At 41.4% G+C, this 18,155-nt stretch overlaps 2 protein-coding genes across 2 annotated transcripts in view; one reads left to right on the top strand and one right to left on the bottom strand.

Moving 5' to 3' along the window:
- dus4l (dihydrouridine synthase 4-like) overlaps nucleotides 1–12,889 on the top strand; it is a 28,786-nt gene extending 15,897 nt beyond the window's left edge. The window contains exons 12-13 of the mRNA XM_080538290.1: nucleotides 11,736–11,836; nucleotides 12,482–12,889. Of these exons, the coding sequence (XP_080394416.1) occupies nucleotides 11,736–11,836; nucleotides 12,482–12,517 (137 nt within the window). The 3' untranslated portion in view covers nucleotides 12,518–12,889. The remainder of the gene's footprint in view (nucleotides 1–11,735; nucleotides 11,837–12,481) is intronic.
- A 4,444-nt stretch (nucleotides 12,890–17,333) lies between these two features.
- Nucleotides 17,334–18,155, bottom strand: part of slco1c1 (solute carrier organic anion transporter family, member 1C1) — a gene marked incomplete at both ends in the record, with an annotated part of 35,081 nt that continues 34,259 nt past the window's right edge. Inside the window, one exon of the mRNA XM_080538289.1 lies at nucleotides 17,334–17,574. Within this exon, the coding sequence (XP_080394415.1) occupies nucleotides 17,334–17,574 (241 nt within the window). The remainder of the gene's footprint in view (nucleotides 17,575–18,155) is intronic.

Genomic DNA, 18,155 nt, shown 5'->3' with positions numbered 1-18,155 from the left:
GAGCTGTCAAAATAGAGCTTTCAAAATAAATGTACTAATACAGATAGAGATAAATAAAAAAACAGAACTACCTTTGCGTCACTAAGTGACCGCGTATCTTCTGAGACATGCGTTCTGTCATCACTTTCAGTAGCGCCTTCACACACAGTGGCGCTGTGCACAAACACTCTTGATCCGTATAGCTCTTGTTTTATTATATTGTGGTTTAGTAAATACTGCACTTGGAGTTACATTCAATGCATGATTTGTGCTATAGAACATAAATAAAGTTTGATTGATTGATTGATATCAAATCAAATCACATTTTATTTCTATAGCGCATTTCTCACAAAAGTGACCCAATGCGCTTTACAGAGAGCAGCGAAAATGATCTTATTAAATGTAAGCGAGTAATTGTAAAAAACCTTTCCTATCTACCAATAACTGAAGGCAACTATCTTTCCCATAGAGTGATTCGTTACCCTTAAATATAATCCCAATTAGATATTAATCCTCAGTTATTCTTCACAACTGACCAAACCTCTCACTCATTGCGCAGCAGATTCAGACTGTTCCAGTTTTATTCTTATTCTATTTTATTCTTCTAAAAATAAATAAATAAATAAAAATCCGGTTTCAGACGGTTTTGATAAAAAAACGTTTCTATTTTTATAAACCCCGGTTTTCGGTATAACCGAAAAACCGTCCATCCCTAGCAAACATAGGCCCCAACGGTCCGCGGGGTCCTGCACCTAAAACCAAGACTAAATCGCCTGGATCAAATAGGCGACACACTGCCTTCTGGTCATACCTGGCCTTCATTCGAGCTTTAGCCCCTGTTAAATTCTTCGAGGCAACCTCACACGCCAAGTGCAACCAGGCCTTCATCAATGACACGTACTCTAGCACGTCACCAGGGGGTGCTGGTCTAACTATTTTCTCCTTCAAGAGCTGTAATGGCCCTCGAACCTCATGACCAAAGACTAATTCGAAAGGGCTAAAACCCAAGGACTCAGTAGGAGCATCCCTGATTGCAAACAGCAAAAACGGGATGGCCTCATCCCACTCTTTAGGCTGACCCTCAACAAAAGCACAAATCATGTTTTTCAATGTCCCATGAAACCTTTCTATGGCTCCCTGTGATTGAGGATGATACGGTGAAGAATGCTTTACTGCTACATTCAACCCAGACAAAACTTGATGATACAGTTTGGCTGTGAAGTTGGAACCGCGATCAGACTGAATAGAGCGTGGTAAACCTACAGAGGAAAAGAACTTCAACAAATGTTCAATTATAACCTTCGTTCTTATGCTACGAAGTGGAATGGCTTCCGGATACCGGGTGGCGATGTCTAAGATAGTCAATAAGTATTCATTTCCCTTCTTTGTTTTGGGTAAGGGGCCTACGCAATCGATCATGATTTCTGAGAACGGCTCTTGCACCACAGGTAAAGGTTGTAACGGAGAAACTGGCGGTTTACTGCCCTGTTTCCCCACCACCTGACAAGTGTGACAAGACCGACAAAACCCCTTTACGTCATTGCGTAGCCCTGGCCAATAGAATTGCCTGCTAATCTTAGCTAAGGTCTTTTTGAAACCCAAATGACCACCGTACACTGACCCATGTGCCAAACGGAGCACTTCTCCACGGTAACACTGAGGTAGCACTATCTGCTCATAACTAGACTAGTCCTCACTAGCTGGCCTACTGGCTAGTCTCCATTTTCTAAAGAGAATACCCCCTCTTACAAAGTATCCCATTGCCACTTCCTTACTCTCTCTAGCGGAGGTTGCCACTTTCACTGCATATCCCAAGGTAGGGTCCTGTTTCTGTTCTCTAACTAGATCAAGTTGATTCAGGACAGGAGCTCCAGACGCTTCAGAATGGCTAACAGCCTCACTCACGTCTAACTCTCAACCATTATCAACCCCACTCTCATCAAAGACAACCCCCTCTGTCTCTTCCGCTAGCTGTAAAGCCTGGGGTGGCACTACATCAGCAGCGGGGATGTCAGTAATAGACTCCCTCCTTTCCTCTACACTCCCAGTGGTCACCAACTGAGGGAAAATGGTATCACTAAGATCCACCATTGGCTCCTAGTCCACTAGAGGTGAGGATAGGTCACTAGGATCTGATGCGCTAGCCGCTAACTTCTCTCCAGCCTGAGCTCGGGTGACCACACTCTGACTCTAAGTTCCTGATCTCAACAGGATAGACTGGACACTCAGTAACTTCTGGGTTAACCCTAGTCCCAGCTATGTCATTACCCAGCAGTAAGTCTATGCCCTTCACCGGGAGACTGTCCACTTCAGCCACCTCAACACAAGCAGACACTAGCTCAGAATGGAGATGTATGCGGTAGATTGGTGCACTCACATAACCCTCACCCACTCCATGAACTATTACAAATTTGCCTGTAAATGAAGCCGGTGGAAGATCCACCACTCCCTGACACAACAGTGTTTGAATGGCCCCTGTATCACGCAGGATAGTTATGGGCACCTGGGGACCCTCCTGAGACAATGACACAGCACCGCTAGAGGTGAAACCTTTGTACCCCTCTAGGTCATTATCAATGCACCTGTCCGAAGTCACCAGTGCCACAGGTCTACCGGAGCCCTCCCTTGACCTCAAAGTAGGACACTCAGTATTCTTATGCCCCACCTTATGACAACGGAAACACCGTATTTCTAAGGGGGAAGCGTAACTACGACTGGATGGCTGGGCACCACCCCAGGTCGCGGTGCGCCCCTGTCGACTGGCTGAGAAGAACGAAACACGTTCCCCATGGGCTTCCCAGACTGCTGGTCACCACTAGCTGATTCAAGAGGCTGTCTCCTGCCAATCGGGTTAGTAAACCGACTACTATGGATAACCTCATAATTATCCGCTAACTCTGCAGCTTGTCGTGGAGATTTCACCTCACGTTCGTTTAGGTAGATCTCCACCTCCTTAGGAACGCTGGTTTTGAATTGCTCCAACACTATCAAGTCTCTTAGTTCAGAAAAGTCCCATACCTCACTGGAATTAATCCACCTATCGATAGCTATCTCCTGTTTTCGCCATAGATCTAGGTAAGACTCGCCAGCCTGCCGTCTTACTTCCCTAAACCTATGCCTATAGGCTTCAGGTACCGTACTCTGCCATATGCCTCCAATACTGCTTTCCTGAGAGAACCATATTCCAGGCCTATCCTGCAGTCCAGAGCAGCTACTGCTCTCTGAGCCTTCCCTGTCAGTACACTTTGGACCAAGAGACACCATTTATCCTCTGGCCACTCACTGTCTTTAGCAACCTTTTCAAACATTTCAAAGAAAACATCCACATTGTCTTCTTCAAATGGAGGCATAAACCTACGGGCCCTATCCAACTCAGCTCCTAAGCCTTTGTTATGGGTAGTCTCCCAGCTGCGATGGCTGCTCTATCCACTTCTAGCTTAGCCATAGCTTCCCTATGCCCCCTTTCCTCCATTGCTTCCCTGTGAACCAGGTCCTCTTTCTCCATTGCTTCCCTATGAACCCTGTCCTCTTTCTCGTTCTGCCGCTCAGTCTCTATAATCTGTCTATGCTCTGACCACATGTCCTCCAAGTGCAAAACCTGAGTCAACAGTGCCACAATTGCCGGTTTACGGATATCTTTCGCTAGTTCTATATCCTCCACTCCAGCTAGTTCAATTAACTGCTCCTTGGTTAACCTCCTAAACTGATCACGCGTCAAACCCCCTACACCTTGTGATATATCAATCTGTGTATCTGCCATACTGATATAATACACAATGATACAATAACACAGAACACGCTCGCACCTACAGCGCAATACACAAGACTACTGTCTAATATCAACAACCACAACACAGCTGAACCACCGAAACACAGTAATTAGCTACTGACGTTGTTTACTTTGCATTTCTACCCTGTCTATTAGCTGCTGCTTTGAGCACCTGTCATATACCTTTCGAGAAACCCGCCAACAGGCAAGCCACTCCCCCATGTACCCTGGGTAGCCAATCAACACCCCCTGAGCTTACCATGACAACTAGGAACAGTTGGATCGTGACAAGCATGGTGGTGGCAGCATCATGGTCTGGGGCTGCATGAGTGCTGCCGGCACTGGGGAGCTGCATTTCATTGAGGGACACATTAATTCCAATATATACTGTGACATCCTGCAGCAGAGCATGATCCCCTCTCTTCGGAAACTGGGCCGTAGGGCAGTTTTCCAACATGATAATGACCCTAAACACACCTCCAAGATGACAACGGCCTTGCTGAAGAAGCTGAAGGTTAAGGTGATGGACTGGCCAAGTATGTCTCCAGACCTAAACCCAATTGAGCACATGTGGGGCATCCTCAAGAGGAAGGTGGAGGAGTGCAAGGTGTCCAACATCCGTGGGCTCCGTGATGTCGTCATGGAGGAGTGGAAGAAGATTCCAGAAGCAACCTGTGCAGCTCTGGTGAATTCCATGCCCAGGAGGGTTAAAGCAGTGCTAGATAACAATGGTGGTCACACAAAATATTGACACTTTGGCACAATTTAGACATGTTCACTATGGGGTGTACTCACTTTTGTTGCCAGCTGTTTAGACATTAACAGCTGTGTACTGAGTAATTTTCAATGGACAATAAATCTATACTGTTATTCAAGCAGCACACTGACTACTTTAAGTTATATCAACGTTTCATTAAGATAGTGTTATCCCCTGAAAGGATATGACAGAATATTTTCAAAAATCTAAAGGGTGTACCAGTGTTTCCTCTACATGCATTTATTGGTGGCGGGCCGCCACGAATGAATTTCCTCCGCCACGAATTGATTAAGTCCACAAAAAAACAAAAAAAACAAAAAAAACTTCTGAACATTTTAGCTGATTAAAATATATCTGATCCTAGATCAGCGCTATAATGGATGTTGACTAAAAGTGCACCTAAATCCACGCCCATCTCTCTCTAACCGCTGATCCAAAATCAGATTAATGACATTCAGTTGACGACGTGACACAAGGGCTCCTGGGCCCTATTCCACAAAGCTCGATAAAGTTCTAAGCCTCGATAAAGTTCTAAGCCTCGAAAATGTTAGCTTGCGTTCGGTGCCATCAATGTGGCTCAAATAATTCGCTGCTTGGTTGAGCTCCTTCTGAGTCAGATATAATTAGCCTGCTCCCGACCAGGCTAAAACACAGGCTATAGTCATCCGTGCGTCAAAAAAGGCTCACAGGCGGAAACTAAACCCCGAAAGACAGTTCCTCATGTGTCTTTTAGGAAATATTAGTTCCCACTTCACACAAGATAGATAGATTAGATAGTTTGACTGTGTGATAGATAACTTGATATTTTGAAAGTGTGATAGATAGATCGATAGATCAATAAAGAAAAGAGTGTAAAAAAAAAAGTAATTATCTCAACTTGCATTGCTGTCATCACAGCAGTCTGGCTGGCGTAGTGGTTAAGACAGCCGACTCGAGTTCCAAAGGTTGCGAGTTCGAGACTTGACTAAGTCATTCTTTTTTTTTTTTTTTACATTTAACCGAAGATTTCATGCAAAGGTTTCAAACACCATTGTAATCGTGTCAGTTCTTGTAAATTAGCTTGCACCATCATTTTATAGCCTACATACTTTTTTAGATGAGATTTTAGATTAGATTAGATTAGATTAGAACGAAATGCAGTAAAAAGTGCATCTGAAGAGGGATTCGAACCACCGATATAAAATGACGAATAAATCCTGTGGCAGCGGTCGGTACCACTAGGCCATTGTGGCGATATGACGGTTTGTAGCCTGCTGCTGATATCACCACAGTAGTAATATTCATTTATTAAAATATGAACATATAACAATAACTGGGGCTAGTATGACCTACGCATTTAATCGGTCAGCAATTTCTTGCCAAACCATTTCCCTCGCCTTGTTAATTGCGGCAGTATTGCACTATTTTACATCTTATTTTTCCGTCTTCATAAAAATCAATAATTCGGAATGCTGCGCAAATGTAGTACCCCTGCAGAGTGGAGTATCTTCATTTCGACAGATCGACTCTTCTGGGCTGCGTATGTCTGCGTGCACGCACCCATATCGAAGATTTGTAAGCCTGTCTTCTGTGAACACTGATGACACAAGGCTGATCCTCGTTCGAGGAATCACCTGAGGCTTGAATTCCAATCTCGAGTTGCCTGAGCGCCGCATTTATTTATAGCGCCGCTATACTGATCCACCTTTAGTGGAATGACCCCCTGATTGGTCTAAATGTGAACTGTGGTATTATTGTTATTGTGTACAGGCCACCGTAGTGACATCAGGGGGGTATTCCATCAACATCGCTAAAGGGAAAATCCAGGTTTAGTCTGATAAATCTCGCGAGAGTTCTTAAAAATATCCAGGCATATTCTGATAGGTCTCACGAGAGTTATCAAAAATAAGCCAGGATTTTCCTTTTGTAAGATTTTATTTTCCATTTTCTTTTTACACAAAACATTATACACACATTACTTGACAAACATCACAATACATCACAACTTGACAAACATCACAACACATCTCAAATTGCCATACATCACAACGCATCACAGCTTGGCATACCTCACAACACATCACAACTTGACATACATCACAACACATCACAACTTGACATACATCGCACACATCACAGCTTGACATACATCACAACACATCACAACTTGACATACATCACATCACAACTTGACATACATCACCACACCTCACAGCTTGATATACATCATAACACATCACAACTTGACAAACATCACAACACATCACACCTTGACAAACATCACAACACATCCTAACATCCCAAAGCCCCACTTTTTTTTTTTAAACCGTCTAAAGTCTATCCCAGTTTATCCCCTATACTTATCTAACTAATAATTCTAATGCATAATCAAATTAATCTCTTAGTACTATGTTTCTTGCACTATCTTTACGTCTTAGCTAAGGCCTTCACTATCTCTCCCCATATCTTTTCAAACTGATCTTTCTTATTATTGTCTATGGCTAAATTATTCTCTATATTGGTATAATAAAGAATTTCGTTTTTCCATTGTTGTAGTGTTGGAGGTTTACTTGATTTCCAACTTCCAAGTATTAGTTTTTTAAATATAATTGATGAGTACATAATTATCCACCCCCTAGGGTATCTTACTGTGGCTACATCCTGGAAAAGACAGATTGAAAGATCAAATTTGAATCTTTCCTTATGTACCCCTGAGAGCCAATGTTCTATGTCAACCCAGGTTTTCTGTACTCTGGGACACTCCCAGAATGCGTGTATTAGTGAGTCTTTTTTTCCACACTTTAAACAGTTATCTGATACATTACTATAATACTTATGGATTTTATCTCGCGTGTGGTAGACTCTATACATTATTTTATATTGGATTAAACGTAGATTTTCATTAACTGTCATGTCATTTGTAGTATTCCAACACTCTTTCCATTTTAAACCTATATCTGTTCTTCCTAGGTCTCGATTCCACATCTCAATCCTACTTTCTAACAGTTTTTCAGCTACATAGGTAAAATTTATAGAACTCTACAGAAGACCTATCAAATTCTTATCAATTTCTCCATCAAATATGATATCCTCAATTGTACTCTGCTGCCCAAATGATTTTAAATTAAAATTTAGATTTATGTAGCTTCTTAGCTGCATGTATCTGAAATATTCAGCGTTGGCCAACTTATATTTACTTTGGAAGTCTCGTGCCATGGAATAATGGTATCCCCTCCTACTAAGTCGTTTATAGTTTCTATTCCCCTTGTTCTCCATGTAGACCAATTTATTGTAGCATTCTGAAGAGCTATCCAAGGATTATTCCACAAAATAGTACTTTTTGGGATTGATATTGATTCTCCCAGTATCCTCTTAATTTTTTTCCATGACGTTTCTATATTATTTACAATAAAGTTTCCTTTTTTCTTAGTCTTATGTTCTGAAAATAAAAGAGTTAAGAGGTTTTGGGGATGTACACCTGAATCTTCAATGTGGATCCATTGTTCTTCTGCTGTGTGTTGGACTATATGCCTCAGATAGAACCCCTGGGCGGCCAGTTGGTATAGCTCCAAGTCTGGAAGGTTAAAGCCCCCCTCTGACATAGGAAGGTGTAAAATATTCCTTCTAATTCTGTGTGTTTTCCCTGCCCATATAAAATCTGTTATGGCTGAGTATACCATATTAAAGTACTTTTTGGGTGGAGTAATTGGTATAATTGAAAACAAAAAAAGAAACTTAGGAAGCCATGCCATCCTAAACAAGTTTATTCTGCCTGTCAGATTTATAGGAAGATTTTTCCATTTACTTAAAGTCTCTTTCATGTTATTGAGTAGTGGAATAAAGTTCTCTCTATAGATCTGAGTTTTTTTGTCACTAATTAAGCAACCTAAATATTTAATATTTTTTGTCCACTTAAATGGTAATTGTAATTCTGGGTTTATTCTTTTTTGTTTACCAATTGCCATTATTTCAGTTTTATCCATGTTTATTTTATATCCTGAGATATCCGAGAATTCAGAGAATATTTTTAACAAAGGGACTATAGATTTATCTATGTTCGTTAAATATAACAGAATATCATCCGCAAATAAATTTATCTTAAAGTTATTTTTGCTCACGCTTATGCCTGATACATAGGGATCTTGTCTAATTTTTTCTGCCAGTGGTTCTATTGCCAGAGCGAAAAGAAGTGGAGATAGGGGGCAACCTTGTCTGGTGCCCCTCTCTAAAGTAAATTCTGCAGATAATGTATTGTTAGTATATATTTTTGCTTTAGGATGTTTATATAGTAATTTTATAAAATTAATAATTTCCTCTGGGAAATTATATGCTTCTAATACTTTAAATAAATAAGCCCATTCAACTCTATCAAAGGCTTTTTCCGCATCTACTGCCATTATTGATAGATCTATGTTATGCCTTTTTGCGTACTGTATAATATTAAAGCAGGTTCTTGTATTTGTTTGTAAATGTCTATTTTTAATAAACCCTGTTTGATTAATGTGGACTAACTCAGGTAGAACTGTTGCTATTCTATTACTTATGATTTTTGTTAGTATTTTATTGTCACAATTTATTAAGCTTATGGGTCGATAGTCTGAAGGTGACTCACCAGACTTTCCTGGTTTTAATATAACTGAAATAATTGTTTGATACATGGATTGTGGTAAAACCGATTTAAGAGACATATAGCTTATCATTTGCATGAACAATGGAGCAATTCTATGCCAGAAGGCTGAGTAGAACTCTATAGGGAATCCATCCATCCCTGGGGCCTTTTTACATGAAAATGTTTTTATAATTCCTAATATTTCCTCTTCTGTTATTTTCTTCTTTAATAATTCTTTTTTATCTGTTGAGATTTGTTTTAATTGTATGGAATCCATAAAGGGGGATGTATTTGGTTCTTTTATTTCTGATTTATATAGATTTTCATAGAAGGTTCTGAATATATTACTGATTGAACTATTATTCCTAATTAGAGCGTTTGTATCCTTATCTTTTAAAATTATAGTAGATTTATTTTGTATTCGCTTTGTAAGGTTTGCAAGATGTTTACCTGGTTTGTTTGAAGTTGAATAATACAGCTTGTTAGAGTTTGACCTATAGTTATTAACTCTCTTCAACAACAATACATCATATTCCTGTTTGCTTTTGGCTAAGTCGTCTTCTAGACTTTGATTCAAGTTTTTTTTGTGTGATTGTTCCAACCTGGCAATAGCTTGTTCTTTTTCTTTGATTTTAAGGTCCAATTCATTTTTCTTTCTTGCTGAATATGAGATTATCATTCCTCTAATATATGCCTTGAACGTTTCCCAAATTATATCAGGTGGTGGTTTGTTTACATCCTCTACTTCCACATTTGTACTTATAAAACAATTTATTTTATCATTGACATATATAATAAATTCAGGGTCTTGGAGGTGAGCTGTATTCATTCTCCAAATTCTATCAGCTAGTTTATTTTCTGTCGGAATCATTAAGCAGGACACTGGGGAGTGGTCAGAAATTACAATATTATGGATTTCCGCCTTTAATAAATTATTAAGCCAGGATTTTCCTTTAGCGACGTTGATGGAATACCCCCCAGGTCAGGTGGGCAGGTTACGACGAGACAACAAGAGACCGGTATTGTAGAGCTTACAGAGCGAGTTAAAATAAAGACACTTACATTGAAATACAGAAGGACTCACGTGTATGTTTAATAGAATAACACGACATGGTGTCAGAAGTCCTGTAAGTGAGTGTTAAGAGTTAGATCGGCCGACAAGTGTCATTTGAGCTCGTGACGGTGAGAAGGGAGAAGAAAAAATGGATGCTAATGCTAACGCGGGAGCAGCTGCAGTCCAGAGAGCTTCTTCGAAAAATTAAACGAAAACAGCGACAGATGGATGGATTTTTCAAGAAAGAAGATGTCCCAGACACTTCAAACATTGCTGAAGCTAGCAGTGGCTATGAGCGACCCGAAACTGCATGGCTGGCAGGACCAAAGAAGCTAGGTGGTGGATCAGCTAACAGCGTTTATGGCGGGGTACCACCACCACCAGCTACAACTACAACTACAGCGGGAGAGCCATCAGCATCGGCTAGCTGTGTTGGTGTATCAGCAGACATTAGCAAGTCAAAAAACTATTCTTATGTGCCGTCACTTTAGCAACGACACAGGATTGTCAAGGGGAAAAGAAGGGGAGACGATTTTTTTATTGACAACGGAATTACATGCTGGAAAAACATGCAGCTAAAATTCAGGGAACATTTGGACCTTCAGAGACACACGGGAGAAGTACGGGAAAACAGGGCTGATGTGGGTGTCATCAAAGGTAAGAGTTTGTTTTCTTTAACTCAGCTGATACTCAGCTGTTTACCGAATGCTCCATCTGACTGTGATTTTACTTCTGTAATGTGGTGGGTTGACATAATTCACGCACGGAACTATAGGTTGAGAGTATTGTTCCGTCCGCAGTTGAGTGCGTAGTACCCAAGTTGTTTAGACTGTTCTATTTACTGCTTGAGTGTGTTGTTGACAATCGTTCATGTCCTTCATTAAATGTTTAGCTTTGTCATTTGATACGCCGCCTACGACTACCATCTCTCTGCACTACAGTAAACAGTTAATCAGTAACGTTAGCCGCTTTTGTGCTCATGTAGGCCTACTTCGTATTATATTATAGCTGATGATCTTTGTGTGTGTGTATGTGACTGTCAGTCACAAGTTTATATTCTGTATATTCATTATTATTTTTTTGGCCATCCTCTAATTTTGGCTGAAATGAGGTTGTTGTTTTGCAAAAAAAAAAAAAAGAGAGAAAAAAACGCGTGCGCGCGCGGTTCATGCGCGTGCACGCGAAAAAAAATTCAGGGCTGTCCGCCACCAATGTAAAAATTCCTGGAGGAAACACTGGGTGTACTCACTTTTTAGATATAGTGTATACCCACAACCAGGCACCCATACACACACACATACCCACAACCAGGCACCCACCCACACACACACCTATACACACAACCAGGCACACACACACACACACAGACACACACACAACCAGGCATAGGCAGGCACACACACACACACACACACAACCAGGCACACACCCACACATATTGTATACACACAACCAGGCGTACACACACACACACACAACCAGGCACCCACCCACCCACAGAACACATTTTCTGTTTGTTTGTGGCATGTCAGCAGTGCAACCACAACGGACAGTGAATAGGATTAGATTTATGTTTTTTCCCCCGCAGCCGTGAAGAAGTCCCAGTCAGAGGTGGAGGCCATGAAGAGACAGTCAGACGGACTCACCAAAGAATACGACAGGCTGCTGCAGGAACACCAGAAGCTCCAGGTACTGTACACCCACCTAGCAACTTCTAGATGCAGCATATAACTATGTATTACTGCCCTGTCCTCAACTATCTATACATGGGTATATAACTGGAGCGTAGATATTCACACAATACATCTTCTACCCTTAGATAACACATTTAGATTAAGAATAACGTAGCCCAGCCTTAATGATAAGACGCAGCCCTCACACTTGAGCCAGCCAGGGCCCAGTTGTTCAAAACGTTTAATCTGGATCAGAATGATCCCGATTCTTTTCTGTTGCAGAATCAGATCGGGCTGGCTGAATTCCCCTATACGACTCAAAGTCAGCCAGATAGATCTGATCCTGGATAGCAAAAGAAATCAGGATCATTCTGATCCAGATGAAAGGTTTTGAAGAACTGGGCCCAGGGAATTCAGCAAGAGGTGCCCTGGGTAGTCGGCCCCTACAGACAGGATTGTCATACTGCAGCCTAGGGTTGGGCCGATATTAGATATTAACAAAAATGGTCATATTTCGGGCATTTTGTGAAACTGTTCTCTCTTTTCAATATTCTGTAAAAGTGCAGACTCCACTACAATTGCAGACTGTCCCACACTGTGTCTGCTAGTTTTTCCTTACCACTTCTTTGATACGGCAATATCTTTTTTTCTTTCTTTCCAGAATCTTCAAGAGAACGGAGACAAGAAGGAGGACTAGTCCTGGTGGGGGTCTACCTGTGGTCAAGAACGTTTACAACTTAGCAACAAGAGAGGCACATCACACGATTTACCTTTTGTCTTCCATATACTGACGCACACTGCATGTCACCAAAATGATTTGATTCCACTGTGGAATCTGTTCGTAAACAAATCTCAGAGCATGCCCAACATATTTACAGAATATTTATAATATAACAGAATATTTCTTTGTCTAGACTAGATAACATGGTATATATGTGACAGCAGCTGGTGAAACCGGGACTGACGGACCGTTCATCCTTTTATTCCGAAAAATTTTAAGAAATGTCAGTGTTGTTGAAAATCAATGACACACTCACAAAACACTGCAATGCAATAGATTCGGTGAGTAATCCCCAATACTACCCACTACTACCTAGTCAGTGTAGCGTAGTGGAGTGGAGTACTCACCGAATTCATTGCATTGCAATGTTTTGGCTTGACTAGCGAGTGCGTCATTGATTTTCAACAACACTGAAATGTATTTACATTTTTCAGAATAAAAGTCCGGACATTTTGATTGGTTGCCGACTTGTTCCCGGGTTTCATCAGCTGCTCTCACATTTGTCCTTGTTGTGTGGGTGAGTGCACTCTTATCACGAATGCAGGACTGGCAGGGTATGAGCCGTGGAGTGCAGTGGCTCGCTGCTGTGAATGTAATTGAATGTCATTGTTTTTTGCTTTGAATATGGCAAGAGCACTGACGCTGTTGCAATCCCTTTGATGATGTCTATATTCCAAGCAAACAGGGGGAAAATAATATTTGAAAAACAGGATGCACCAATCCAATATCCATTTCAGATACATATTTCCCCTGGTCTGATTTTACGTATTGTGAATAATTGTGTTCGGCTCTGTCTTTTGTATTATACGTTTGCATTTTTTTATACGAACATAAAAGCCATATTGTTAGTGAATATTTTATGCGGTTGTGAATATTACAACCTACAAAGTGCTCGATCCAATCTCTGTAATAATTTCCTGTTTTGTCATACTGAAGCATTTGTCAAATGGACATTTATCATTCCTCTTCTCATTTAAATGTTGAGCACCTTTATTGTGTCATTTTGAAGTCGCACAAAATCAGTCAGGCCATTTTGAGTGGTCAGTATGAAGTTTGGGTATTTTCTGAGGTAGATGTTTTATTTACTGTATATAATTCGTTGTGCTAGAGGCAGTCTTCCACAACATTGTCCTGGTTACAGGTGATTCAGTTAGTTATTGCTTGAAAAAATATATATTTGTGTTTTTCAATCCAGAATAGTGACTGATTATCAATACAATACTGTGATGTAAATGGGCAGACTCATGAAGACAAATGTGACTACGGTTCAAAGCTTGGTTGGTATAGCTGGTTGGTATATCTCCGTTTTGAGAGGCAGTGACATGACACCAAATTAAAAAATGCACCCTGAGCCTCAAAAGCAGTGTCGTAGAAGCTCCACATTGTCCGTGGATAGGCTAAGTGGAATTTTTCGCCATCTTATACCTATCCAGTCAAGAAGGGTCTGGGTTTGGAATTGGGCCTTCCTCATTCTATGAGTCTGGGGGGGGGGGGGGGGGGTTGGTTTGGAACTGGGCCTTTCTGAGTACTGGATGTGAGACACCGATATTACAGGAGAGAGTAGCATCCTAGACAGAAGTGCCTTTCAGACAACTTTGGGCTAAATATTTAGTTTGCTTTGTGTAACAAAGAGGGCTGTTCCTGTGTACTGTATTGCTCATTATTAAAATTATTTTGATGCAAAATTATTTTGTGTATAATTGATTTCTTGATCAGACCATGTCACCAAGCCTGTAACCACCAGATACTATGCTGAATGTTTCTAAATATAATTTGTATATCAATAATGTCCACACATATCCACGTGATCCGATATTAAAAATGTTTTATTTTTGTATTACATTTAAAAGGTATTGAAGTTTACAAAAATAATCGAAGAAATAAAACTATATACATTCTGATTTTAAAGCAAGTGAGAAATTCCTTTCATTTCGTTGATGTATAACTCTTCATTGAAATAAAACTCTTCCTTGGTATCTGGTGAGGTTTATTTGCCCAAAATATTTTTGGCCAATCAAACACCAATATTTTTTTTTTACCTGTATACAAATAAATGTTTATTCACAAAATTCTATGAATAAACTTAATAGAACAACCTGAGAATAGACTTTGATGTCTTTGTTCTGAGGTTTTGGCACTTAAGCGCATGTGCACACACATGTACACCCTGCGCCCCCCCTCAACCCCACACCACCCACCCTCTCACATACAGGACTGGCACTGGCACACACACACACGCACACACACATATACACACACACACACGCCATTTAAATGACCGCTTGCTGTACTCCTGATGGAGATGACCCCTATGATGTATAAAGGGGGCACACATATGGATAATAATAATAACAAATCATTGGCTACTTTTCAATATAGTTTGTTTTCATGAATCAGTTGAGTCTGGGTCAATGCTGTTATACCTACCTATACCACTCTTTAACACAGTGTCCAGTGGTCAAATGTAAGTGCATCAGAGATTCAGAGATACTGTAGATATCTAATATATATTAGATATTTATATATCAGATATTTAACTGATTACACAGGGAGAGCCTTGTAGTCAACTTTCTTCATCTTCTGTGATTTGAATGGGTGTAAATCAACTGTTGATGATTCCCTGCCACCGACTGCTACTGTGTCCACTCGCGTAATATCAGCTCAGCTCCAGAAGTCCTTATTGGTACTGTCATGCCAAATAGTGTCCAGCTGCCTATTTGGCACCCGGACAGTATTTGGCATGACAGTACCAGTAGATGGCTTCATGCACCTGAAAGCCATTTACGCCCTATAGACAATATAGATAACTCTATAGACAAACCTACTGAATAATAAGGCTGTGTGTTGATCCAATTGGCTGCAGTCCCACCCTAGTTGACTACATAGTGCCCCTCGTGCTGTCACAATTGGTAATGAATGAGAAAGATGTGCTACGAGATAAGACTTATCAATGGCTCTCTGAATAACAATGTGATATTGCCATCTAGTGGATTTGATCAGTACTGAAATCACAACATTTCTGACACACATATTATGCGCGTACAAATGCGCACGCACAGGGTGCAAGAGGTGTGGAGGGAGAGGAGCATGCAGGATCTACAACACTACAGCCTACAGGTAACACCACACACACACACACACACACACACACACACACACACACACACACACACACACACACACCTCCCTCCACTGCCAGGCAGCTGACATTCTCTGGCAACGACAGAAGCATAACACCGTCAAAACAAACAAATACAAACAAGTCACATTTTGTCAATGTTTACAGTAGAGACACCATGTGTCACATTCTTTGAAGGTCGTGCCCAACTACAGCTTGTTCATCCCAAACATCTTTTTTTTTTGAAGAGCAGGTCACAGGTAACTAGGTAGTGAAGGTCACATTACAGTTGTTTAAAGCTGTTCTGTCTTGCTGAATGTTATTACTGATTAGGAGTGGTTGACATTTACACTACTTTAATCACTGCACCCCGAGTAGGAGCTTCTTTGTTTTGCCTTCAAGGCCTTGAGGACATGAACAAACTACCTGACTGCTGAACAACATCAACATGGGCGGCTAATGTCCACTGATGATCAGTAAAGTTATCTGTGACATGTAGCATCGTAATGATTGGTCCAGATAGTGAAGTATGAGTGACATCAGACAAACTGTAACAATGCATTCAAGTGCTCCTCGGAAATCTGTTGCACCTCTGAGATCAGTTTCCCACTCAGTGTTTACCTCAGATTTAGCCAATAGGGAGCTCTACGCAAAATCTAATCTTTTTTTGGATAAAAGCGTCTGCTAAATGGCAAAATTAAATGATTAAAATTATCTACCAAATCTTGCTGGGAAATTTCCAGAGTTTCCAGGAAGCACTTTGAATGCACCATAAGCTATCAAAGAGCTTTATCATACTTACAAAATCACCAGGCCGCCTGGGTTTGTACTAACTATCGTCATCGCTCCTCTCGTCCTCTCAAGGCAACATGAAGGGGCTTTAAACACCACAGGGCTGACTCTAATCGTATTGCGCTGGCTCTGATGTTTTTCTTTCACATTATCCTTTCCAGCACTGTTTCAGCAACAATGGTAGATGAGTAATCATCCAGACCTGCAATCAGCTGCACCTGGTACAAACACTGAGCCAATGAAAACACCTGGTACAAACACACGGCCCTGAGCCAATGAAAACACCTGGTACAAACACACGGCCCTGAGCCAATGAAAACACCTGGTACAAACACATGGCCCTGAGCCAATGAAAACATGCCAATGTCACATGTTGACCAAAATGATTGGCTGCAGTAAAAAAAAGAAAAAAAGAATTGAATTGATAACAAAAAACAATTGAATAGGCCTCTTTTTTTTCTGTACCAAAAACAAAGGTGTCACACTGTACATCTTTGTAAAATACAGCATGTACATTCAAGAAACACTTCAGTCATATTAAAACATATTTTACAAATTCACCTACACAGGCCCAGTAGTACAAATATATGAGATGGTCAGACGCAGCTGTGTTTCCCTGCACATCTCATCTGTGTGTGTGTGTGTGTGTGTGTGTGTGTGTGTGTGTGTGTGTGTGTGTGTATGAGCGTGTGTGTGTATGCGCATCTGTGTGTATGTGTGTGTGTGTGTGCGTGTATGTGTGTCTGTGTGTCTGTGTATGTGTGCATGTGTGTGTGTGCGTGCGTGTGCGCGTGTATGTATGAGAAGCCGCGTGGCAGCCCGTCACAGACGCGTCTCCCTCTCTGTGTTGCTGTCCAACGTCCGCAGCGATTGGTCCTGTGAGTTCGAGGTGACGACTTCCTCTTTCCTGAGCGCCTCCAGTTCTGCTCCCCCATTGGCCAGCTCCCGGTGGAGGGCGTTCCTCTCCTCCCGCCTCAGGTGGCGTCTGAGGAGCATGAAGCCCCAGATGCAGAGCAGGAAGGAGACGCTCCGGAGGCCAAAGGTCAGGCCCAGGTACGCTATCCTGTAGGGAGACACACCAGGACACACACACACACACACACACACACACACACACAGCACACACAGCACACCCACACAGCACACACAGCACACACAGCACACACACACTCAGAGGGACCAGGAGAGACTTTGGCTTCGTTCACACGGCAGGTCTTGATACTCAATTCTTTTTTACACAGATTCGATTTTTTTGTTTGGCAGTTCACATTACTTTAAAATGTGACCTATATGTGACCTACATTGACTCCCGTGTGAACATTCCATGGCCCTGAACAGACCCGCATGTGCAGAAGGACAATAACAATGACGTCAGGACGTCACACGCACTGTTTACGGAAGTAACCATGGATAACATGACGGATGACGGATAACGTTACAACCGGTTTCATTTTCAAGTTTTTGTGCAGCGGAAGCCGGCAAAGATATGAGCAAATGGTCAAAAGAAGAAGGATGAGGAAAAATAGAGCCGAATGCTTAGCTGTGGCTTTTTGTGGAGCACTCGTTGCTATACCCGCCAAGGAACCGGCGCAGAATTGTGATGATTGTCTCTCTGTCGCTCTAGAGTGGCGTAAAAGTCGCATT

Source organism: Nansenia antarctica, assembly GCF_963989245.1.
Source record: "Nansenia antarctica genome assembly, chromosome: 8".
NCBI lineage: Eukaryota > Metazoa > Chordata > Actinopteri > Argentiniformes > Microstomatidae > Nansenia > Nansenia antarctica.
The sequence above is the reverse complement of the archived record's forward strand: the minus strand, read 5'-3'. Positions and strand labels throughout refer to the sequence as shown.